At 48.8% G+C, this 19,530-nt stretch overlaps 1 protein-coding gene across 1 annotated transcript in view; it reads left to right on the plus strand.

Annotated features, from left to right (window-relative positions):
* CHRM1 (cholinergic receptor muscarinic 1) overlaps positions 1–19,254 on the plus strand; it is a 308,333-nt gene extending 289,079 nt beyond the window's left edge. Inside the window, exons 3-4 of the mRNA XM_075326148.1 lie at positions 12,973–14,614; positions 18,823–19,254. Of these exons, the coding sequence (XP_075182263.1) occupies positions 13,045–14,610 (1,566 nt within the window). The 5' untranslated portion in view covers positions 12,973–13,044 and the 3' untranslated portion in view covers positions 14,611–14,614; positions 18,823–19,254. The remainder of the gene's footprint in view (positions 1–12,972; positions 14,615–18,822) is intronic.
* Positions 19,255–19,530: the final 276 nt, after the last annotated feature.

The following is a 19,530-nucleotide window of genomic DNA, read 5'->3' on the forward strand; positions in this document are numbered from 1 at the left end:
AAAGGTATAAAGAGCAGGGACGCCAGGACTCGGCAGCGTGAGTGGAGGCCCGGACCGCGCAGATGTGCTGCCGCCTGCAAGCCCAGGTCCGGTTCTTAAGGAGCGATGGGTGGCCGAAATGGAGAAAGTAGCAGCGGCCGTGCGGAGACGCGAGGTGGAGACAGTGCTGGAGGAGCGTGTAAGCGACCCACGCCCCTGTGTCCTTGAAGGACCGGTCGCTGCGGCTGACGGGCCCGGTCTGCGTCCGTTCACCCTGCTGCCTCCCCCGCCATCCACATCGGTTGTTGCTGCCCCGCCACTAGGTCCGCTGCCCCCAACATCGGTAGCGGAGTTCAACCCGTCCGCCCTAGAGGACCAGCCTGTAGGCGTTGCCGGCGAACGACTCGCACTGATCCCGCTGCCATGGAAGATCCCTCGGGAAGTGCCCGTCCGTGAAAAGAAGCCGTCGGCCCAGGAAGTAGCCGCACCCAAGACAATCCCGGCTCCGGCAGTCCGTCCGGCTATGGAAGAGGTGGAAGCCGTGAGCAGGAAGGCCCAGCAGGTGAGGCCTGTTGTCCCTAAACCCCACGTCTCGGCTGAGGCTGCGCCGGGTCGCCACTGCAAGGCAGCATCCCAGGCCGCGTCACCGCAGGACCCCCCAAAAAGGATATCGGTTGTGGCCGGTGCGGGGGAGGTCCAGCGGGGCCCGACCCGCGCACAGGGGCATGCAGACGCCCCTTACTGGGACAGAGAGCCGAACCAGCTGGGCCGCAAGATTGCCGCCAGGGAGCAGCAGAGGGCCAAAGTGCTGGCACGCACCATAAGGGAGAAGGACAATCTCCGCAAAGCCACTTTCCGGGTGCGGGGCCCGATTCACGAGGGCCAGGGCAGACGGTTTGACCCTCAACATGGATATGGCTTCATCTACGAGCCGGGCCTGGAAGCCGAAATATTTGTGGCTCACCGTGATGTAAACTCGCAACTTCCAACGGGCCACCCTGGTCGTGACCTGCAACCAGGCGACCTAGTGATCTACACCCGACACTGCGGGGAGAGGAGCTGGTTTGCCCTAGATGTGAAGCAGAGGGAAGGCCGTGGTGTCCAGATGCGGTCCCAGTCCCCTCCCCCACCGCACCGTCTGGATGTAGAGTTGGAGGAGGCGTATGAGGAAGGTGACCTCAAGTAAGGCAGCGGTCCTCCGTTGCAACCCAGTTGTCCCCGTTGGGACCATCAGCACCTTGTTCTTGTTTTAAGTTTTACTGAATGAATGAGCACCAATTACCTGAAAACCTCACCTGATTACCGTCCATAAAAGAAGAAAGTTGTCCCCGTGGGGACTTTATGTGTTCCCACTAACCCCCTTACAGAGACAGGGCCGAGAACTTGCAGGCCAACCACGAACTTGTGGTCTTGTAAATAATTTGTTGGGCCGTGTTCCGTTGTCGCCTCCGGAGAGGCAGATTGGAGGAAGGACCCGCAGCAGAGCAGGCTGGGGTCCGGCCACCACCAGGACCGGTGGCCATCCTCCGGGGGTCAGGGGTCCCCCTGGACGTGGGGTCCCCTGAAATGACAGCCGGGTGCGAGACACCGTACCCGTTCCTGCATGGGTGACCTGGAACTGAGTTCCTGCTTCCGGACTGGGGAAGTAGGGTGCTGCCCGTTTCTTAGGGGCAGCATCAAGGTGTAGGTTGCTTGGGTGGGGAAGCGGAAGGACATGAACCCGTCCGTTATTAATAAAAATGTTTTATACCGTTAGTAACGTTTAAGAGAAAAGCCTCCCGTAAGGGAAGAATTAAAAGCATCCTTATTGTTATATGTTTTCCATGTTAATTTATATTTTTCAGAAATAAAACCGGTGATGGACGGGGAATGTGACGCCCTGGTCTAGCCAGGTAGTCACAGACATAACATCACACACACACCCTCCCCTGGTTAGGCAACAACAGTCAAACAAAGTCCTTGTTGCCTCTTCCAGGGTCTGATGTCCACACCAGGTGGGGCGGAGCCAGGCGGTTGGCCCCACCCACCGAGGAGTTCACAGGCCTGGAGGTGGGAAAAGTAACAGATTCGAGTTGGAGTTGAAAGTGAGAGGACAGAAACTGTTGGTGTCTGGGTAGGAGCCCAGGCACTTCTGCAGGAGGTGGTGCAAGTCAGCGTAACCGTAGGACTGGGGATGGGCGGTGGCCCGCCGGTACCGAGCCGGGGAGCAGATTTTTACCAAGCACAAAGGCAGGGCCATCAGACCCCGACCAGGCTAGGAGCCTCCGACAACGGTCAAATCCGAGAGTGACCGGAACCCCAGGGGTTCCCTAACACCCAAGACCCGACAGAAGGCAACAATCCACACAGTGAGGATAAAAAGCCACCGCCATAGGCTAGAGATCCAAGGGCCAGCGCCTGCGGGCAAAACGGGCTCCTTCGGTACATACACGCCGGGGAGCGGACTACCAGTGGGAAACCATCGGAGTCAATACATTCTACAACGGTGCAGGGAAAGACAGCCACCATCAACCTGTCCGGGGAGAGCAAAGACAATGCAGCCGGCTGCGGGACCCGTCCATCCAGCCGTTTGGTTTACCAGAGACTCTGTGAATCTGTGTCTGAGTGAGTACAACAGTGCCATCCGGCACCGCGCCGCGCTGTCCCTGCATCCCTGCACCCCAGCCTTCCTGCCTCCCCGTACCGCCACTGGACCCCGGGATCACCAACCCCTACCCACGGAGGGGGAACCAACATCCTAGCTGCTCCCTGCCATCGCTCCCGGGATCCCCGTCACTAGCAACGGTGGTGCCCATTATCACCACGACCCGTGGGTGGCGTTACGAACTATCTCCCCAAACAAACCACCCCCTTTTCACTCATGGGGGAGGAGCGCTGCTCAAGTCCCCGGGTCTGGCCCACTGCTCGAGCCACCGAGCAGCAGCAGCCCCGGACCCGAGCGTAGCAAGTGCGGCCCCTCCGCCCGCGACACTGAGCATCATGGTGTCCACTCACCATTTCGAGTACCAAGCACCCGAGCATCATCATGTCCACTCTTCATTTCGAGTACCCAGCACCTGAGCATCATGGTATCCACTCATCATTTCAAGTACCCAGCACCTGAGCATCATGGTATCCACTCATCATTTCAAGTACCCAGCACCTGAGCATCATGGTATCCACTCATCATTTCAAGTACCGAGCACCTGAGCATCATGGTGTCCACTCATCAATTTGAGTACTTCTCGCCCATCATTAATTCTGGAGACATGCAAAAGTGAAAAGTTTATTTAAAAACTATTACATGTGAAATTGAATATTTTCCTCTTTTTTGACCTTTTTTCCATAAAAAAAAAATAAAATGCTATAGTAAATATCTCCAAAAAAGCCCGCCTCACTCCTAAACCCCCCCCCACCCCCGAAGAAAAAATAAATCAATAAAATAAAAAGCAGTATTAAATTCATTGGTATACAGATGATTTGAACAAAGTTATAACCTTTTAGAAAAAAAGCAATTTTGTTTTGGTCACTGAGGCCTTGATGGAAAAGGAAGGGACAAACCAATTTTGGTGGGATTGTGATGCAGTTAGGATTTTGGCATGTTGTGGCTTAATTATTCGGCTAAATAAGGGTTATGTGATGCAATGCTTTATAGACTGGAGGAGTGTTGTAGTTACAGGGTGTTTGCGTGCCGGTCCTGTGTACACCTGTCTGGTATCGCTGTTTGCCCCAAGATCACCTGTTTACCCACAGACTTGTAAGGGGAGGACTTGGAGTGAAGAATCGCTGCGCGCACTTCTTAACCCCTTTCATGCCGTAGACCTTTGGAGACTAATTCAGGTTACTTGAAGAGGAGGAGAGTTTTTTCATGAAGGTATTGGTGGAGGGAGTGAGGCTTGTGTACAGGAACAGATGGCCTGCCCTGACAGAAATGAATAATTACCGCCACCTCTTCCCTATAAAGAATGTGTATGACTGCACGGGAAATATTCTGCAGACTTGATCACCTAACACTAGAAGTCCCAGAAATTTTGAGCTCCCCCCTGAAGTCCCGAAAGAGGGTCAAATGACATACAATAAACTGAATAGAACTAACTAGAAACTAAATGGCTAAACTCAATGGAAAACTACAACCTCCTGTGGTGCGACAGTAATGGCCTTAATTACAGAACAAAAGACGGTGATTATAGGATGTTAGCTAAAATCCTTCAGGTCATTCGACCCATCTCTGGGTTCCAAAGGTAGAAATGTTAAATGACCGCTCTCTGGGACCTCTAGTGCTAAAGGAGTCCTGTATTGTAGACCAAGGCAGAAAATATAGAGTAAGGAGTCCGGTGTCACCAAACAGCGCAGATCTATGGGACACATTCATGGCCCTTACTTACCCCCATGAACAGCGGAAACATTATACTTCACTTGGGAGCTTTTTTCACCATAACTTCAAGCAGACTATAGTCAGTGAACGTCTTGTTATTCTGCAGAAGCCAAGCATGGAGCCACGCTGTGCCATTCATTGCCTCCAGCAGGGAGGTTTGCTTCTTTCTGTGGTTTCTGCTGGCATAACCCAGTAAGTGCGAAATACTGTGTACTAAAAGCAATGGGAAGTAAGTCTTTTTTTTTTAAAAGGGAATTCTCTAAAACGTTTGATGTGTCCATTTTTCTGATTTGATAAATTATCTTTGTTTTCCTGTAACCAGATATTGTATTCCTCTTTCACATGTCAAATACATCTAGTTAATGCTGCTCTATTGCATCTGAATATTGCATCTCAATTAGGGTTTATGAAAGCAAGTCAGTTTGGATAGATTAAATGTGCGGACACTTAAAGGGTATCTGTCACAGGCCAAAAGTGGCCAGTTTTTTGGGCTTATTTTATTGTTCCTGCTTCCCTCAGTATTCCGTATTTTTGTTTTTTTAAATCCGCCATTCGCTTGCATAGATATGGACCTTTCCATTTATTCAAACTTTTTATGTTCTGTCCTGAAGGGGCATGGCTTACATGATAATAATGCAGAGCAGCTTAAAGACACGTCCCCATAGAACCCTGTGGGACACGGCCCCAGAGAACCCTGTGAGACATTCTCCCAGAGAACCCTGAGAAACACGCCCCCAGAGAACCCCATGAGACACACTCCCAGAATAGCCTGTGAGACACGCCCCCAGAGAACCCCATGAGACACACCCCCAGAGAACCCCATGAGACACACTCCCAGAATAGCCTGTGAGACATGCCCCAGAGAACCTTGTGAGACACGCCCCCAGAGAACCCCCATGAGACACACCCCCAGAATAACCTGTGAGACACACCCCAGAGAACCCTGTGAGAAATGCCCCCAGAGAACCCTGTGAGACACACCCCCAGAGAACCTTGTGATACACGCCCCAGAGAACCCTGTGAGACTCACCCCCAGAGAACCCCATGAGACACACCCCCAGAATAGCCTGTGAGACACACCCCCAGAATAGCCTGTGAGACACGCCCCCAGATTAGCCTGTGAGACACACCCTCAGAGAACCCTGTGAGACATGCCCCAGAGAACCCTGCGAGACACACCCCAGAGAACCCTGCGAGACACGCCCCAGAGAACCCTGTGAGACACGCCCCCAGAGAACCCTGTGAGACACCCCAGAGAACCCTATGAGACACCCCCCAGAGAAGCCCATGAAACATGCCCCCAAAGAACCCTATGAGACATGCCCTCAGAGAACCCTGTGAGACACGTCCCAGAGAACCCTGCGAGACACGCCCCCAGAGAGCCCTTTGAGAGACGCCCCCAGAGAAGCCTGTGAGACATGCCCCCAAAAAACTCTGTGAGACACGCCCCTAGAGAACCCTGTGAGACATGCCCCCAGAGAACCCTGTGAGACAATCCCCCAGAGAATCCTGTGAGACACGCCCCAGAGAACCCTATGAGACACGCCCCAGAGAACCTGTGAGACATGCCCTCAGAGAACCTGTGAGACATGCCCCAGACAACCCAATGAGACACGCCCCAGAGAACCCTATGAGAAATGCCCTCAGAGAACCCTGTGAGACACACCCCAGAGAAACCTATGAGACACGCCCCCAGAGAACCTTGTGAGACATGCCCCAGAGAACCCTGTGAGACATGCCCCCAGAGAACCCTGTGAGGCATGCCCCCAGAGAACCCTGTGAGACACGCCCCCAAAGAACCTGATAAGACACACCCCCAGAGAACCCCATGAGACACACCCAGAGAATCATGTGAGACACGCCCCCAGAGAACTCTGTGAGACATGCCCCCAGAGAATGCTGTGAGACACCCCCCAAAGAACCCTATGAGATGCCCCCAGAGAACCCTGAGAGAAAAGTCCCCAGAGAACCCTGTGAGACATGCCCCAAGAGAGACCTGTGAGACATGCCCCCAGAGAACCCTGTGAGACATGCCCCCAGAATAGCCTGTGAGACACACCCCAGAGAACCCTGTGAGACACGCCCCCAGAGAACCCTGTGAGACACACCCCCAGAGAACCCTGTGAGACACACCCCCAGAGAAACCTGTGAGACACGCCCCCAGAGAACCCTGTGAGACACACTGCCAGAGAACTCTGTGAGACATGCCCCCAGAGAACGCTGTGAGACACCCCCCAAAGAACCCTATGAGATGCCCCCAGAGAACCCTGAGAGAAAAGCTCCCAGAGAACCCTGTGAGACATGCCCCAAGAGAGACCTGTGAGACATGCCCCCAGAGAACCCTAAGAGAAAAGCCCCCAGAGAACCCTGTGAGACACGCCCCCAAAGAACCCTGTGAGACATGCCCCCAGAATAGCCTGTGAGACACACCCCAGAGAACCCTGTGAGACATGCCCCCAGAGAACCCTGTGAGACACACCCCCAGAGAACCCTGTGAGACACACCCCCAGAGAACCCTGTGAGACACGCCCCCAGAGAACCCTGTGAGACACGCTCCCAGAGAACCCTGTGAGACACGCCCCAGAGAACCCTGTGAGATACGCCCCCAGAGAACCCTGTGAGACATGCCCCCAAAGAACCCTATGAGACATGCCCTCAGAGAACCCTGTGAGACACGTCCCAAAGAATCCTGTGAGACACGCCCCCAGAGAGCCCTTTGAGAGATGCCCCCAGAGAACCCTGTGAGACATGCCCCCAGTGAACCCTGTGAGACAATCCCCCAGAGAATCCTGTGAGACACACCCCAGAGAACCCTATGAGACATGCCCTCAGAGAACCTGTGAGACACGCCCCAGACAACCCAATGAGACACGCCCCAGGGAACCCTATGAGAAATGCCCTCAGAAAACCCTGTGAGACACGCCCCAGAGAAACCTATGAGACACGCCCCCAGAGAACCTTGTGAGACATGCCCCAGAGAACCCTGTGAGACACACCCCCAGAGAACCCTGTGAGGCACGCCCCCAGAGAACCCTGTGAGACACGCCCCCAAAGAACCTGATAAGACACACCCCCAGAGAACCCCATGAGACACACCCACAGAATCATGTGAGACATGCCCCCAGAGAACTCTGTGAGACATGCCCCCAGAGAACCCTAAGAGAAAAGCTTCCAGAGAACTCTGTGAGACACGCCCCCAGAGAACCCTGTGAGACATGCCCCCAGAGAACCCTGTGAGACGACTCCAGAGTACCATGTGAGACACACCCCAGAGCACCCTGTGAGACACGTCCCCAGAGAACCCTGTGAGACACACCCCAGAGCACCCTGTGAGACACACCCCCAGAGAACCCTATGAGACACGCCCCCAGAGAACCCTATGAGACACTCCCCCAGAGAACCCTGTGAGACGACTCCAGAGTACCATGTGAGACACACCCCAGAGCACCCTGTGAGACACGTCCCCAGAGAACCCTGTGAGACGGCCTCAGAGAACCCTGTGAGACACACCCCAGAGCACCCTGTGAGACACACCCCCAGAGAACCCTATGAGACACGCCCCCAGAGAACCCTATGAGACACTCCCCCAGAGAACCCTATGAGACACGCACCCAGAGAACCCTGTGAGACATGCCCCCAAAGAACCCTATGAGACATGCCCTCAGAGAAACCTGTGAGACACAACCCAAAGCACCCTGTGAGACACGTCCCCAGACAACCCTGTGAGACGGCCTCAAAGAACTCTGAGACACACCCCAGAAAACCCTATGAGACACTCCCCCAGAGAACTCTATGAGACACGCACCCAGAGAACCCTGTGAGACATTCCCCCAAAGAACCCTATGAGACATGCCCTCAGAGAACCCTGTGAGACACGTCCCAGAGAACCCTGCAAGACACGCCCCCAGAGAGCCCTTTGAGAGATGCCCCCAGAGAAGCTTGTGAGACACGCCCCCAAAAAACTCTGTGAGACACGCCCCCAGAGAACCCTGTGAGACATGCCCCCACAGAACCCTGTGAGACAATCCCCCAGAGAATCCTGTGAGACATGCCCCAGAGAACCCTATGAGACACGCCCCAGAGAACCCTGAGACATGCCCTCAGAGAACCTGTGAGACACGCCCCGGACAACCCAATGAGACACGCCCCAGAGAACCCTATGAGACACTCCCCCAGAGAACCCTATGAGACACACACCCAGAGAACCCTGTGAGACATGCCCCCAAAGAACCCTATGAGACATGCCCTAAGAGAACCCTGAGACACACCCCCAGAGAACCCTGTGAGACACGCCCCCAGAGAACCCTGTGAGACACGCCCCCAGAGAACCCTGTGAGACACACCCCAGAGAACCTTGTGAGACATGCCCCCAGAGAACCCAGTGAGACACATCCCCAGAGAACCCCATGAGACACACCCAGAGAATCATGTGAGACACGCCCCCAGAGAACTCTGTGAGACACCCCCCAAAGAACCCTATGAGATGCCCCCAGAGAACCCTGAGAGAAAAGCCCCCAGAGAACCCTGTGAGACATACCCCAAGAGAGTCCTGTGAGACATGCTCCCAGAGAACCCTAAGAGAAAAACTCCCAGAGAACTCTGTGAGACACGCCCCCAGAGAACCCTGTGAGACATGCCCCCAGAGCACCCTGTCAGACACGTCCCCAGAGAACCCTGTGAGACACCCCCCAGAGAACCTTGTGAGACATGCCCCCAGAGAACCCTGTGAGACACATCCCCAGAGAACCCCATGAGACACACCCAGAGAATCATGTGAGACACGCCCCCAGAGAACTCTGTTAGACACCCCCCAAAGAACCCTATGAGATGCCCCCAGAGAACCCTGAGAGAAAAGCCCCCAGAGAACCCTGTGAGACATGCCCCAAGAGAGTCCTGTGAGACATGCTCCCAGAGAACCCTAAGAGAAAAACCCCCAGAGAACTCTGTGAGACACGCCCCCAGAGAACCTTGTGAGACACGCCCCCAGAGAACCTTGTGAGACATGCCCCCAGAGCACCCTGTCAGACACGTCTCCAGAGAACCCTGTGAGACACGCCCTCAGAGAACCCTGTGAGACACGCCCCCAGAGAACCTTGTGAGACACGCCCCCAGAGAACCCTGTGAGACACGCCCCCAGAGAACCCCATGAGACACACCCAGAGAACCCTGTGAGACGGCTTCAGAGAACTCTATGAGACACACCCCCAGAGAACCCTATGAGACACGCCCCGGAGAACCCCGTGAGACACGCCCCCTTTGTAGAAACCTTAAAACTCAGGACAGAATAAAAAGGCCCATATCTCTGCACCTGTATGACAGCTAAAAAAAAATTAAAAAGCATTATTATCAGGGAAGTAGCAGAAATACAATAGGCGCAAAAACTGGACACTTTTTTTTTGGGGGGGAAGGGGGTGACAGGTTCTTTTTAATATGGGACTATAGCCCATAGACGGCTCAATATCATAGTTTCTGCACAGCGTTTTACTAATCTTTAGAACCCCTTTAATCTCAATCAAAGTAGAAGTGACTTAAAGGAGTGTTCTGGTTTCAATTTATAGCAGAGTCACAACTACAATACATGACCGCTGAAGCCAATCACTGACTGATGCAGATGGCACAAGACTGCTGAGCTCAGTTATGGGTTGCATTGGTCACATCCTGTATTTATGACTTTCCCCATGCAGCCATATAAATGTAGACCGGGGGCAAGAGCAAAGAAGTTGTGCTCCACTGTTTTTGTGTTCAATAGTTGCACTTTTACAGGACAGTTATCTTAAAGGGATTCTGTCACAATGTTTTTGCTGCCCCCGAGAGCATCATAATGAAGAGGCAGAGATCCTGATTCCAGTGATGTGTCACTTATTGAGCTGTTTGTTGTCATTTTGATATAATCACAGTTTTCTCTGCTATAGATCTAGCAGTTATTTGAATGTGGAGCTCTATAACCCCACCCACAACACTGACTGGCAGGTTTCTGTCCATATACAGTATACACAGAAAGCTGCTAATCAGTGATGGAGTGGAGCTATACAGAGCTAATGAATATAAAGGACTACCTGGCAGCAGGCCAAGTAGTCCTCGAATGATAATAACCCGTTGATTAAAGGGAATATGTTAGCAGGTTTTTGCTATGTAAGCTGAAGACAGCATACTGCAAGGGTTAAAATATAGAGTTCAAGAATGCCTTCCTTGTCAAGGTACGAAAAACTGTTGTTTATTTGCTATTATATTTAACCATTGCTTAGACTATAATGTCAGGAGCACGGCATTCCGCAACGCTCCCTCCTGTGATAGACATCTCACTAGCTATGTACAATCTCTATATAGAGCCTGGCTTCTCAAGACCACCTGTATCTTCTGAACCTAGGTCTGTGCGGGCGTAATGGATTGATACAATGCATAGTGGGTGGAAGCTTCATGATGTATACCAAGTGGCTTACATAGCCATCCCGTCAGGTGACCCCCGACCCCAGAATTGATGCCATTAGCTCAAGTAAGTTTGAAAGACCAAGGAGTGGTGACCCTGTGATGCCTGAAGTTACTGGGCGTGGGACCCCAACTGAGTTTCACGGCACATTTACAAGCGCTTCTTCCTCCACACTTTTTAAGCACACACCCTTAATCCAGGCCTTCTGGCTAGGTAGGCAGAATTTTAACATTTCCCGGTTGAAGGTCCAGACTGTATTAGTCTATGAACACCTACACTTTATATTTTATATCTGTTTTTCACGTTGCGTTTCCCTGCACATATGTTTGTCATTAGGACTTTTCAGGATGTGGAGACCTTATGAGTTCCCTCCTTAATAGTCTAGGGTAGACTGTGTGGCCATCAGGTTACACTTCCCCATGTAAAACCCTTCACTCGCCTTCTTCGGGGGACAGCCGCTTTAAACTGAGCTCCTAGTTCCATTAGTGTGGCAGCCCAGGTAGATGTTGAGAGCAAGAACGGCTCTCCATCAGCTTTGACAAATGGAGGCCACCAATCCATGACCTTAGCTGTAGCCTTCTGGTCTAGAGGGATGGAGAAATGTTTATTGGGGGCCCATCTGTGATATACCGGATCTTTTTTTTTTTATGGTACTGTCACATTTTTATGCACTTGGGTGGAGAGCGGACATATCATTGGTGCAACCTGTGAAGCTACGCAGGGGCGCAAGAGGTCGGGAGGCCCATTTCTACCTCCAAAGCAGAACAGAATTGTGCTTTTTGATGAGCTTTGGGCTGCAAAGGGCCCATGTATTGTTCTTGCACACAGGCCCTCTTCTGTCTGTGTCCACCACTAATGGAGAGCATGATCTGGGGTTGTCAATGAGAAAAATAATGGATGTGATATTAATATATGTTCTGTGAAAACTACTGAAAAAGGAAACAGTTGCACGTCAATGCATGTTGAATAACTTCCCTTTATTCATTATATGCTATTTGGGTGATAAGTGAATCAGGTCTTAACTTTTTGGGCATCAGTACAGAGCCGGCTATCAGTCAGTGCCAGGGGTGGTTACAGTCGCCGCCCCCTTTGTACTGAGTGGTTGAGTGGTGACTGAAGCCTTAGAAACCACGCCTCTTTGACTGAAAGCCGGAGATTTCCGAGAGGAATAAAGCTCATTTCCTCCCGGTATCCGGGCTCTCAGTACAGCTTCAGCGCAACTTTAGAACATTATTACCCTGCAGATTAACCCCATAAAAAAAATATACACACACATATATGTCAAGTTCCCTTTAACTCCGTAAGTAGAGCTATATTCACACCTCACTTTCCATAGTGTTCATCAGGTGCCAGTGGTGTCTGTCAAGTGATGGATCCAACGCTGCTTTATTCCTCCCATTATAATTGGATGTAGTGATACACATGAGTCTTACACCGCATATGCTATGATGTTACATAAATAATAGTGCCAATATAATGAAACTCAAATACCTATCTACAGAGTAAACAAGACATAAGCCAAAAAAGTGGTGCAGGATATCAGGAGGACTAGGTCAAATTAACAGTAAGTAAAGCAATCAACTAATTAAAAAGATTTTATAGAGTGATTTGCTGTGAAGAATAGATGGAGGAACGTGTAGAGATAGGAATAATGAAGGTGCACTTAGAGGAGGTGCGACCGGAGGCGAGCCGGTGCTCCGGTAACATATGGTTTATTCTAAAATGCTTTCCTTACTGTAATCTCTCTCGCTTTTTCATTCTTTCACTTCCTCCTTCATTTAATCATTTTACTTGTGAAAACCAAACCTGTCCAACCACTTCTCCCTCCCGTACTTTAGGTAATACGAGGGAAGGGGGATCCCTCCTTCGGTAGCAGAACGTCTTCCTCCAACAATAGAAATCATAAATCCGGCTTTGTTTAGTCACAGATTAGAGGCACACGTAGCATTGGAGGCAGGCGAGGAACTAGGAATTAAAGAATAATAAAATAAATTTGAGTCGGAAAAAGGAAGACATGACAGGAGAAGATACAGGTGACACCACAAAACCTCAGGGTGGTGTCTGGTGCCACAAGCGGAGGTAGCTTTTTGTCGTGTGCTAACTCATCCACATGTTACCTGGAGTCTTCTACTTATGTAATCTGTAAAAAGTTTATGTAAGCTTTTATATTGGCCATTATTGCCTTTAATTATTCTATTTCTTCTACTTGCAGGTCACAGTGGATAAAAGGGTTAAGGAACTTTGGTTACAGGGGGTCCGTACCCCTGCTTCAATCAAAAATGTCATGCTAGCCCTGCATCAGAATGTTGGGAAAGAATCGATGACCAACTGGCTTCCAACCATGAACAATTCTACTATCGACCCGTTGGCCCCCAATGCTACAGAGTATCCATACCGCGACCCCTTTGGAGGCCATGCTATCTGGGAGGTGGTGCTTATTGTCCTGACCACAGGAATCCTTTCTCTTATTACCGTCGTTGGAAATATCCTGGTTCTCTTGGCCTTCAAAGTCAACAGCGACCTAAAGACGGTCAACAACTACTTCCTTCTCAGTTTAGCGTGTGCCGACGTCGTCATTGGCGCGGTGTCCATGAACTTGTACACAACCTACATTATAATGGGTCGTTGGGCACTTGGAAGTATCTCCTGTGACCTGTGGTTGGCCCTAGATTATGTCACCAGTAACGCTTCCGTCATGAACCTGTTGATTATAAGCTTTGACCGCTATTTTTCCATCACTCGACCGTTGACATACAGGGCTAAGAGAACACCAAAAAGAGCCGCCATTATGATTGGGTTGGCATGGATTATATCGTTTATTTTATGGGCACCTGCTATATTGTGTTGGCAGTACATCGTTGGTGAAAGAACAGTAGAACCTGACGAATGCTACATCCAGTTCTTGTCACAGCCTATTATCACATTTGGCACCGCCATTGCTGCCTTTTACTTGCCAGTAACTATTATGATTATCCTGTACTGGAGGATTTACAGAGAAACAGAGAACAGAAGCAGAGAACTGGCTGGATTGCAAGGATCGGAGACAGAAAACATTGTCCGTCCGTTGGGGAGTGTAAGAAGTGGTAGCAGCAGTGGGATGGGAGAGTCGGAAAGATTGTCCAGATCCCAAATAACAGTGCCAAGAATCAAGAGAGCTTGCTGTTTTCCGGGCAAACTTGCTGCCAGTCCATCACTGAGAAGCTATCCTCAACATCGAAGTAACGGCAGCTGGAACACTATGGAAGACGCCGCCTCGGCGGACTCGCTCTCCTCTTCTTCCGATGGAGAAGAACAGCCCTACGAGATGAAGAGCATCTGCTCAGCTGTCATACGACTACCGATGGTCAGCACGGTTGTCGCAACGCCCACAGGTTCTCGCGGGTCAAATGACACCCTTGATAGGGCGGATTTAGAGAATGAAGCCAATGGAGGAAAGCGGGAAGTAATTAGAAAATCATCCCGGTCCCAGACTACAGCTCTGCCGTCAACAGTTATTAAAGCTAAAGTGGAAAAAGCCCGGCATGGAAAGAGGAAAAGCAATTCACTCATTAAGGAAAAAAAAGCCGCAAGGACATTAAGTGCCATATTGCTTGCTTTTATCTTGACTTGGACTCCTTACAATATCATGGTGCTAGTGTCCACATTCTGTAAGGACTGTATTCCAACGACGTTGTGGGAGCTGGGTTACTGGTTATGCTACGTCAACAGTACTGTCAACCCCATGTGTTACGCCCTCTGCAACCGCTCATTCAGGCGCACTTTCAAAATGCTTCTACTCTGTCGGTGGGACAAGCGGAAATGGAGGACACATAGGCACACAGCAGCTTTCTTCAGAACTCCATCACAGTGAATGGGTGGGTGACAAGATGAAATGATAAAAGCTGTGTATAAATGTTTATATTCCTACAACAAGCTCAGATGGTGATACAAATTGTCAATTAATTGTCATTTATTTTTCAGCTTTTCACATACTGAAGAAAAATGACCTATTGGAACTATTATTTAAATCAGGTTTTGCATTACATGTTTTTTAGAAAAAATATTTTTTGGTAATGTTTTTATTTTACCTATCACAATCTATATTAAAAAAATAAAAAGGAAATCTTGCAATTTTTCCACTAGCTACTTTAAATGTGGATTGTTTCAGGAAAAACCGTATGTATATAGTCACAGTGAACAGACCCTGACCCTTTCATTTGCATTGAAGTGTCTACGGAGCGTGTGCAAAGCTCATTGTGAAGGGAGGGGGAGCAGGGTCAGCTGTGATATCGTCTGTTGTGATTGGTGGATCCTGGTCAGATTCTGACCCTTTCTTTTTGCATTGAAGTGTCTAATGAGCGTGTGCAAAGCTCATTGTGAAGGGAGCGGGATCAGGGTCAGCTGTGATATCGTCTGTTGTGATTGCTGGATCCTGGTCAGATTCTGACCCTTTCTTTTTGCATTGAAGTGTCTAATGAGCGTGTGCAAAGCTCATTGTGAAGGGAAGAGGAGCAGAATCAGTTGTGATATCGTCTGTTGTGATTGGTGGATCCTGGTCAGACCCTGCCATTTCTTTTGCATTGAAGTGTCTAATGAGCGTGGGCTAAGCTCATTGTGAAGGGAGGGAGAGCAGGGTCAGCTGTGATATCGTCTGTTGTGATTGCTGGATCCTGGTCAGATTCTGACCCTTTCTTTTTGCATTGAAGTGTCTAATGAGCGTGTGCAAAGCTCATTGTGAAGGGAGCGGGAGCAGGGTCAGCTGTGATATCGTCTGTTGTGATTGCTGGATCCTGGTCAGATTCTGACCCTTTCTTTTTGCATTGAAGTGTCTAATGAGCGTGTGCAAAGCTCATTGTGAAGGGAAGAGGAGCAGAATCAGTTGTGATATCGTCTGTTGTGATTGGTGGATCCTGGTCAGACCCTGCCATTTCTTTTGCATTGAAGTGTCTAATGAGCGTGTGCAAAGCTCATTGTGAAGGGAAAAGGAGCACAATCAGCTGTGATATCGTCTGTTGTGATTGGTGGATCTTGGACAGACCCTGAGCCTTTCTTTTGCATTGAAGTGTCTAATGAGCATGTGCAAAGCTCATTGTAAAGGGAGCGGGAGCAGGGTCAGCTGTCATATCGTCTGTTGTGATTGGTGGATTCTTTAGTATGAGCTTTTTGCTTTTTAATTTGGAAATTTTGCAAGAGAAACTTGAGTTATGATATTTACTGTTTAAGAAAAAAATCAAGGCCCAGACCAACAATTTGTATAAATGTTTTACATATAATTGTTATCCTGCCTTTGCTGATAAGGAGCCTGCTGGAAACTTTCATTAAAAGGAATCTATCACCAGGTTTTTGCCACCTAATCTGAGAGCAGCATAACGTAGGGACATAGATCCTGTTTCCAGCAATGTGTCACTTACTGAGCTGCTTAGTGTAGTTTTAATAAATTCACTGTTTAATCAGCAGTAGATTATCATTGCAGGACTACTTGGCATGCTGCAGGTAGTCCAGCATATTCAAGAGCTCTGTATAACTGCTAGATCTGCAGCAGAGAAAACATTGATTTTATCAAAATGACAGCAAACAGCTCAGTAAGTGACACATCACTGGCATCAGGGTCTCTGTCTCTACGTTATGCTGCTTTCAGATGGGGGAGAAAAAACCTGGTGACGGATTCCCTTTAAAGAACAGAAAGTATAAGTTTAAAAAAAGCCCCAGTGGCCAGTGTGCAGATTGCAAGATTTCTAACTTTGGGTGTTTTGCTTTTTAAAAAAAAAAATTGCCAATTTTGAAAAAAAATATATAAATAATATAACACAAAAACCTGATTTAAACAGTCATTTTTTATGATAGCTTCTGTTTCAAGGGAACCTGAGAGCAGATATGTGCTGCCCGATCCACGGTCAGCATGTATCGGATAGTGGATGTATGATCTCAGACAGGTGTGTTTGACTTCAAAATGCTGCGGTGTTTCAGAAAAAAAAAACATTTTAAAAGCTGCTACCTGGATTGTTAGGTCTCTCCATGAAGGCGCATTTAGGCAAAAAAATTATCATTCCAGGGGAACGAGCACAGAGAATCCGCCGGGGACCCCCTGTTGAACTTGTCTCCCATGCTGCTCCGTCCCCAGCAGATTCATAGTATGTTTTTCTCTGAAACGCATTTCAGTCAAACATACCTGGCTGATATCATACCACCAGTGTGTGGTGCCTGCTTCCCGTGGAGCAGCTGGCTATGCGGAGCGCTTTCTTTTCTCTTCCTGGTAATCTTTGCTTTTTGATCCAATTGCAGAAGGAAGAAGGAAGTCTGCACAGTGCAGCTTCAGCCAATATGTACAGAGCAAATTTATATTTTTATATTATTTATAAAACCATGTATCATTTCCTTTACACTTCACAAATACGTGCTACTTAGTGTTGATATAGCACATAAAATGCCAATAACATACATCTAAAGTTTGTGCGTGCAACATGTAAAAAAGTTTAAAAGTTCATGGGGCATGAATAATTTTTCAAAAATACCTTTATTAAAGGGGTGGTTCACTACTTAGCTTAACTGGCCACATCGATATAACATTCAGAAACAAGACTTCTCTCAAATACCTTGTGTTGACTGAGCAGCGCTATTGTGGTCCGCTCATCCCCATCACGTGACCCCCGGGCTCCATGACTTCTGAAATCCGGTGATGTCATGTCAACTTTCAGTTGACCCAACATCACCAAGGCGGCACCAGTCATCCAGAGTGACTGGGCTGTGGGCGGAGTTTCACCGCTCGTCACAGCCCAGCATCTTGAGTGCTCTCTCCTTCGCTGCAGAGCGCCGCAATCAGGAGCGTTGCTGGGCTGTGATGAGCATTGAAACTCCGCCCACAGCCCAGTCACTCACGAAGACTGGGGCCGGCCTCGGTGATGCCAGGTAAACAACTGGAAGCTGACATGACATCACCGGATCTCAGAGGTCACGGAGCCCGGGGGTCAGGCGATGGGGAAGAGCCACTCAGAGACAACATAAGGTATTTGAGAGAAGCCTTGTTTCTGAACATTATATCAATGTGGAGACTAGTAATAGTAATAGTAGTAGTTAACCACCCCTTTAATGGTTTTCAAAATCACAAACAAACCGGTTTTCGGCTCCAGACTGGTGTCATCAGGTGATAAAGGCTCCGGTCGGGAACCGAACAAGGGTATGTGATTCTGAAGACCATTAATAAAGGTAGTTTATCTATATGTTGAAGCCTCCATGTTTTTGGCAGTTTACCAGTAGCTCAACCCCATGAATGGACTCTCTTGGTGCTGGACGCAAGTTTGTTGTGGTCCGCTCATCCCCATCACGTGACTCCCAGGCTCCATTATATCTGAGATCCGGTGATATCACGTCAACTTCACCACTATCCCTATTATTCCACTATAGCGCCTCCACAAAAAACTCCTATTTTAAGGCAGTGTATAAGACAGAGTGTTATTGTAGGAAGATGACCCCCTTTAAAGAGGACCAACCACTAGGATTTTCCTATATAAACTAATGCCAGTGCTATACTGGCGCTATCATGCTGATTCTATCCATACCATAAGTTGTGAGATCGGATTTATAGTTTCTGAAATATTGGCAAGTAAAGTTTTTCATTGTTATTTGATTGATAGGTGCTACAGAATATCTGATAGGTGGGTCGGATTTTGCTAGTTATTCCCACTCCTGTCTGCAATACTGTTATTACAGGGGGTGGAATGAGGGAGGAAGGACAGGGGAGGAAAAACAGGCAGCAGACAGGGGCGGGGATAACTAGCAAAACCCGACCCACCTATTAGATATTCCGTTGCACCTATCAATCAAATAACAGTGCATTTCACAAACTTTACTTGCCTGTATCTCAGAAACTATACATCCGATCTCACAACTAAAGGTATGTATAGAATCAGCATGATAGCACCAGTATAGCACTGGCTTTAGCTTATATACAAAAATCTTGGTGGTTGGTCGTCTTTAAGTTACTGTAAACTTCTTCACAGAATATTGTAGCGCTAGCAGGTATATGATAGAACAGATATTTCCTTTTATACTATTTATCCTAATTATTGTTTTTTTACCCCCTCAGGACACAGATTACCATCAGACACAAGTTCTGCTAAAAAGGACCTTAGATGACATGGAGTCCCCTGCATGTGTGGCTAAGAGGGACTACAAAGATCACGCTATCCCTATGATGAAAATAGGGAGAGAGTAGGAAAAAAACAATGGAGTAAAACCCTGCAACGGGGATTCGGTGACTGATCCATTGGAACTTTTCCGAGATGAAGTCTGGCTGTCTTGGGCTTTAACACGTCTTGTACATGTTACTTTGAACTAAGGGAAGGAGGGGGATTTAGGGAAGGCCAGTCTTACCGTTCCAGGGATAATATTCCATTTTCATACGGGATATCCCTGCTGCGCCAAACCAAACAAAAAGACAGGCCAAAGAACATGGTAAGGTTTTCTATTGTTTACAAACAGAGTTTTAAGGGCAAAAGTCGTGTATTTATTCTGATTTCAAGTAAATAAAAAAAATGGATATTACAAAAAGTGCGTGATACGGCCTCGGCCACTTCTTCTGTCTGCGGTTCTTCAAGGTGACTCGTTTAATTAAACCAGTGAGCACTCACCCTCAGGATAGGTCATATCTTACTGATTGGTGGGGTTGTGGCTGCTGGGACTGGCACCAATCAGCAGATCGGGGTAGTTTTTTCCCTGTTTGAATGCAGAGACAGTGACACACTTATTTTCTACTAGAAGGTGGCCCGATTCTACGCATCGGGTATTCTAGAAT

This window comes from Anomaloglossus baeobatrachus, chromosome 10 (assembly GCF_048569485.1).
Source record: "Anomaloglossus baeobatrachus isolate aAnoBae1 chromosome 10, aAnoBae1.hap1, whole genome shotgun sequence".
Taxonomy (NCBI): Eukaryota; Metazoa; Chordata; class Amphibia; order Anura; family Aromobatidae; genus Anomaloglossus; species Anomaloglossus baeobatrachus.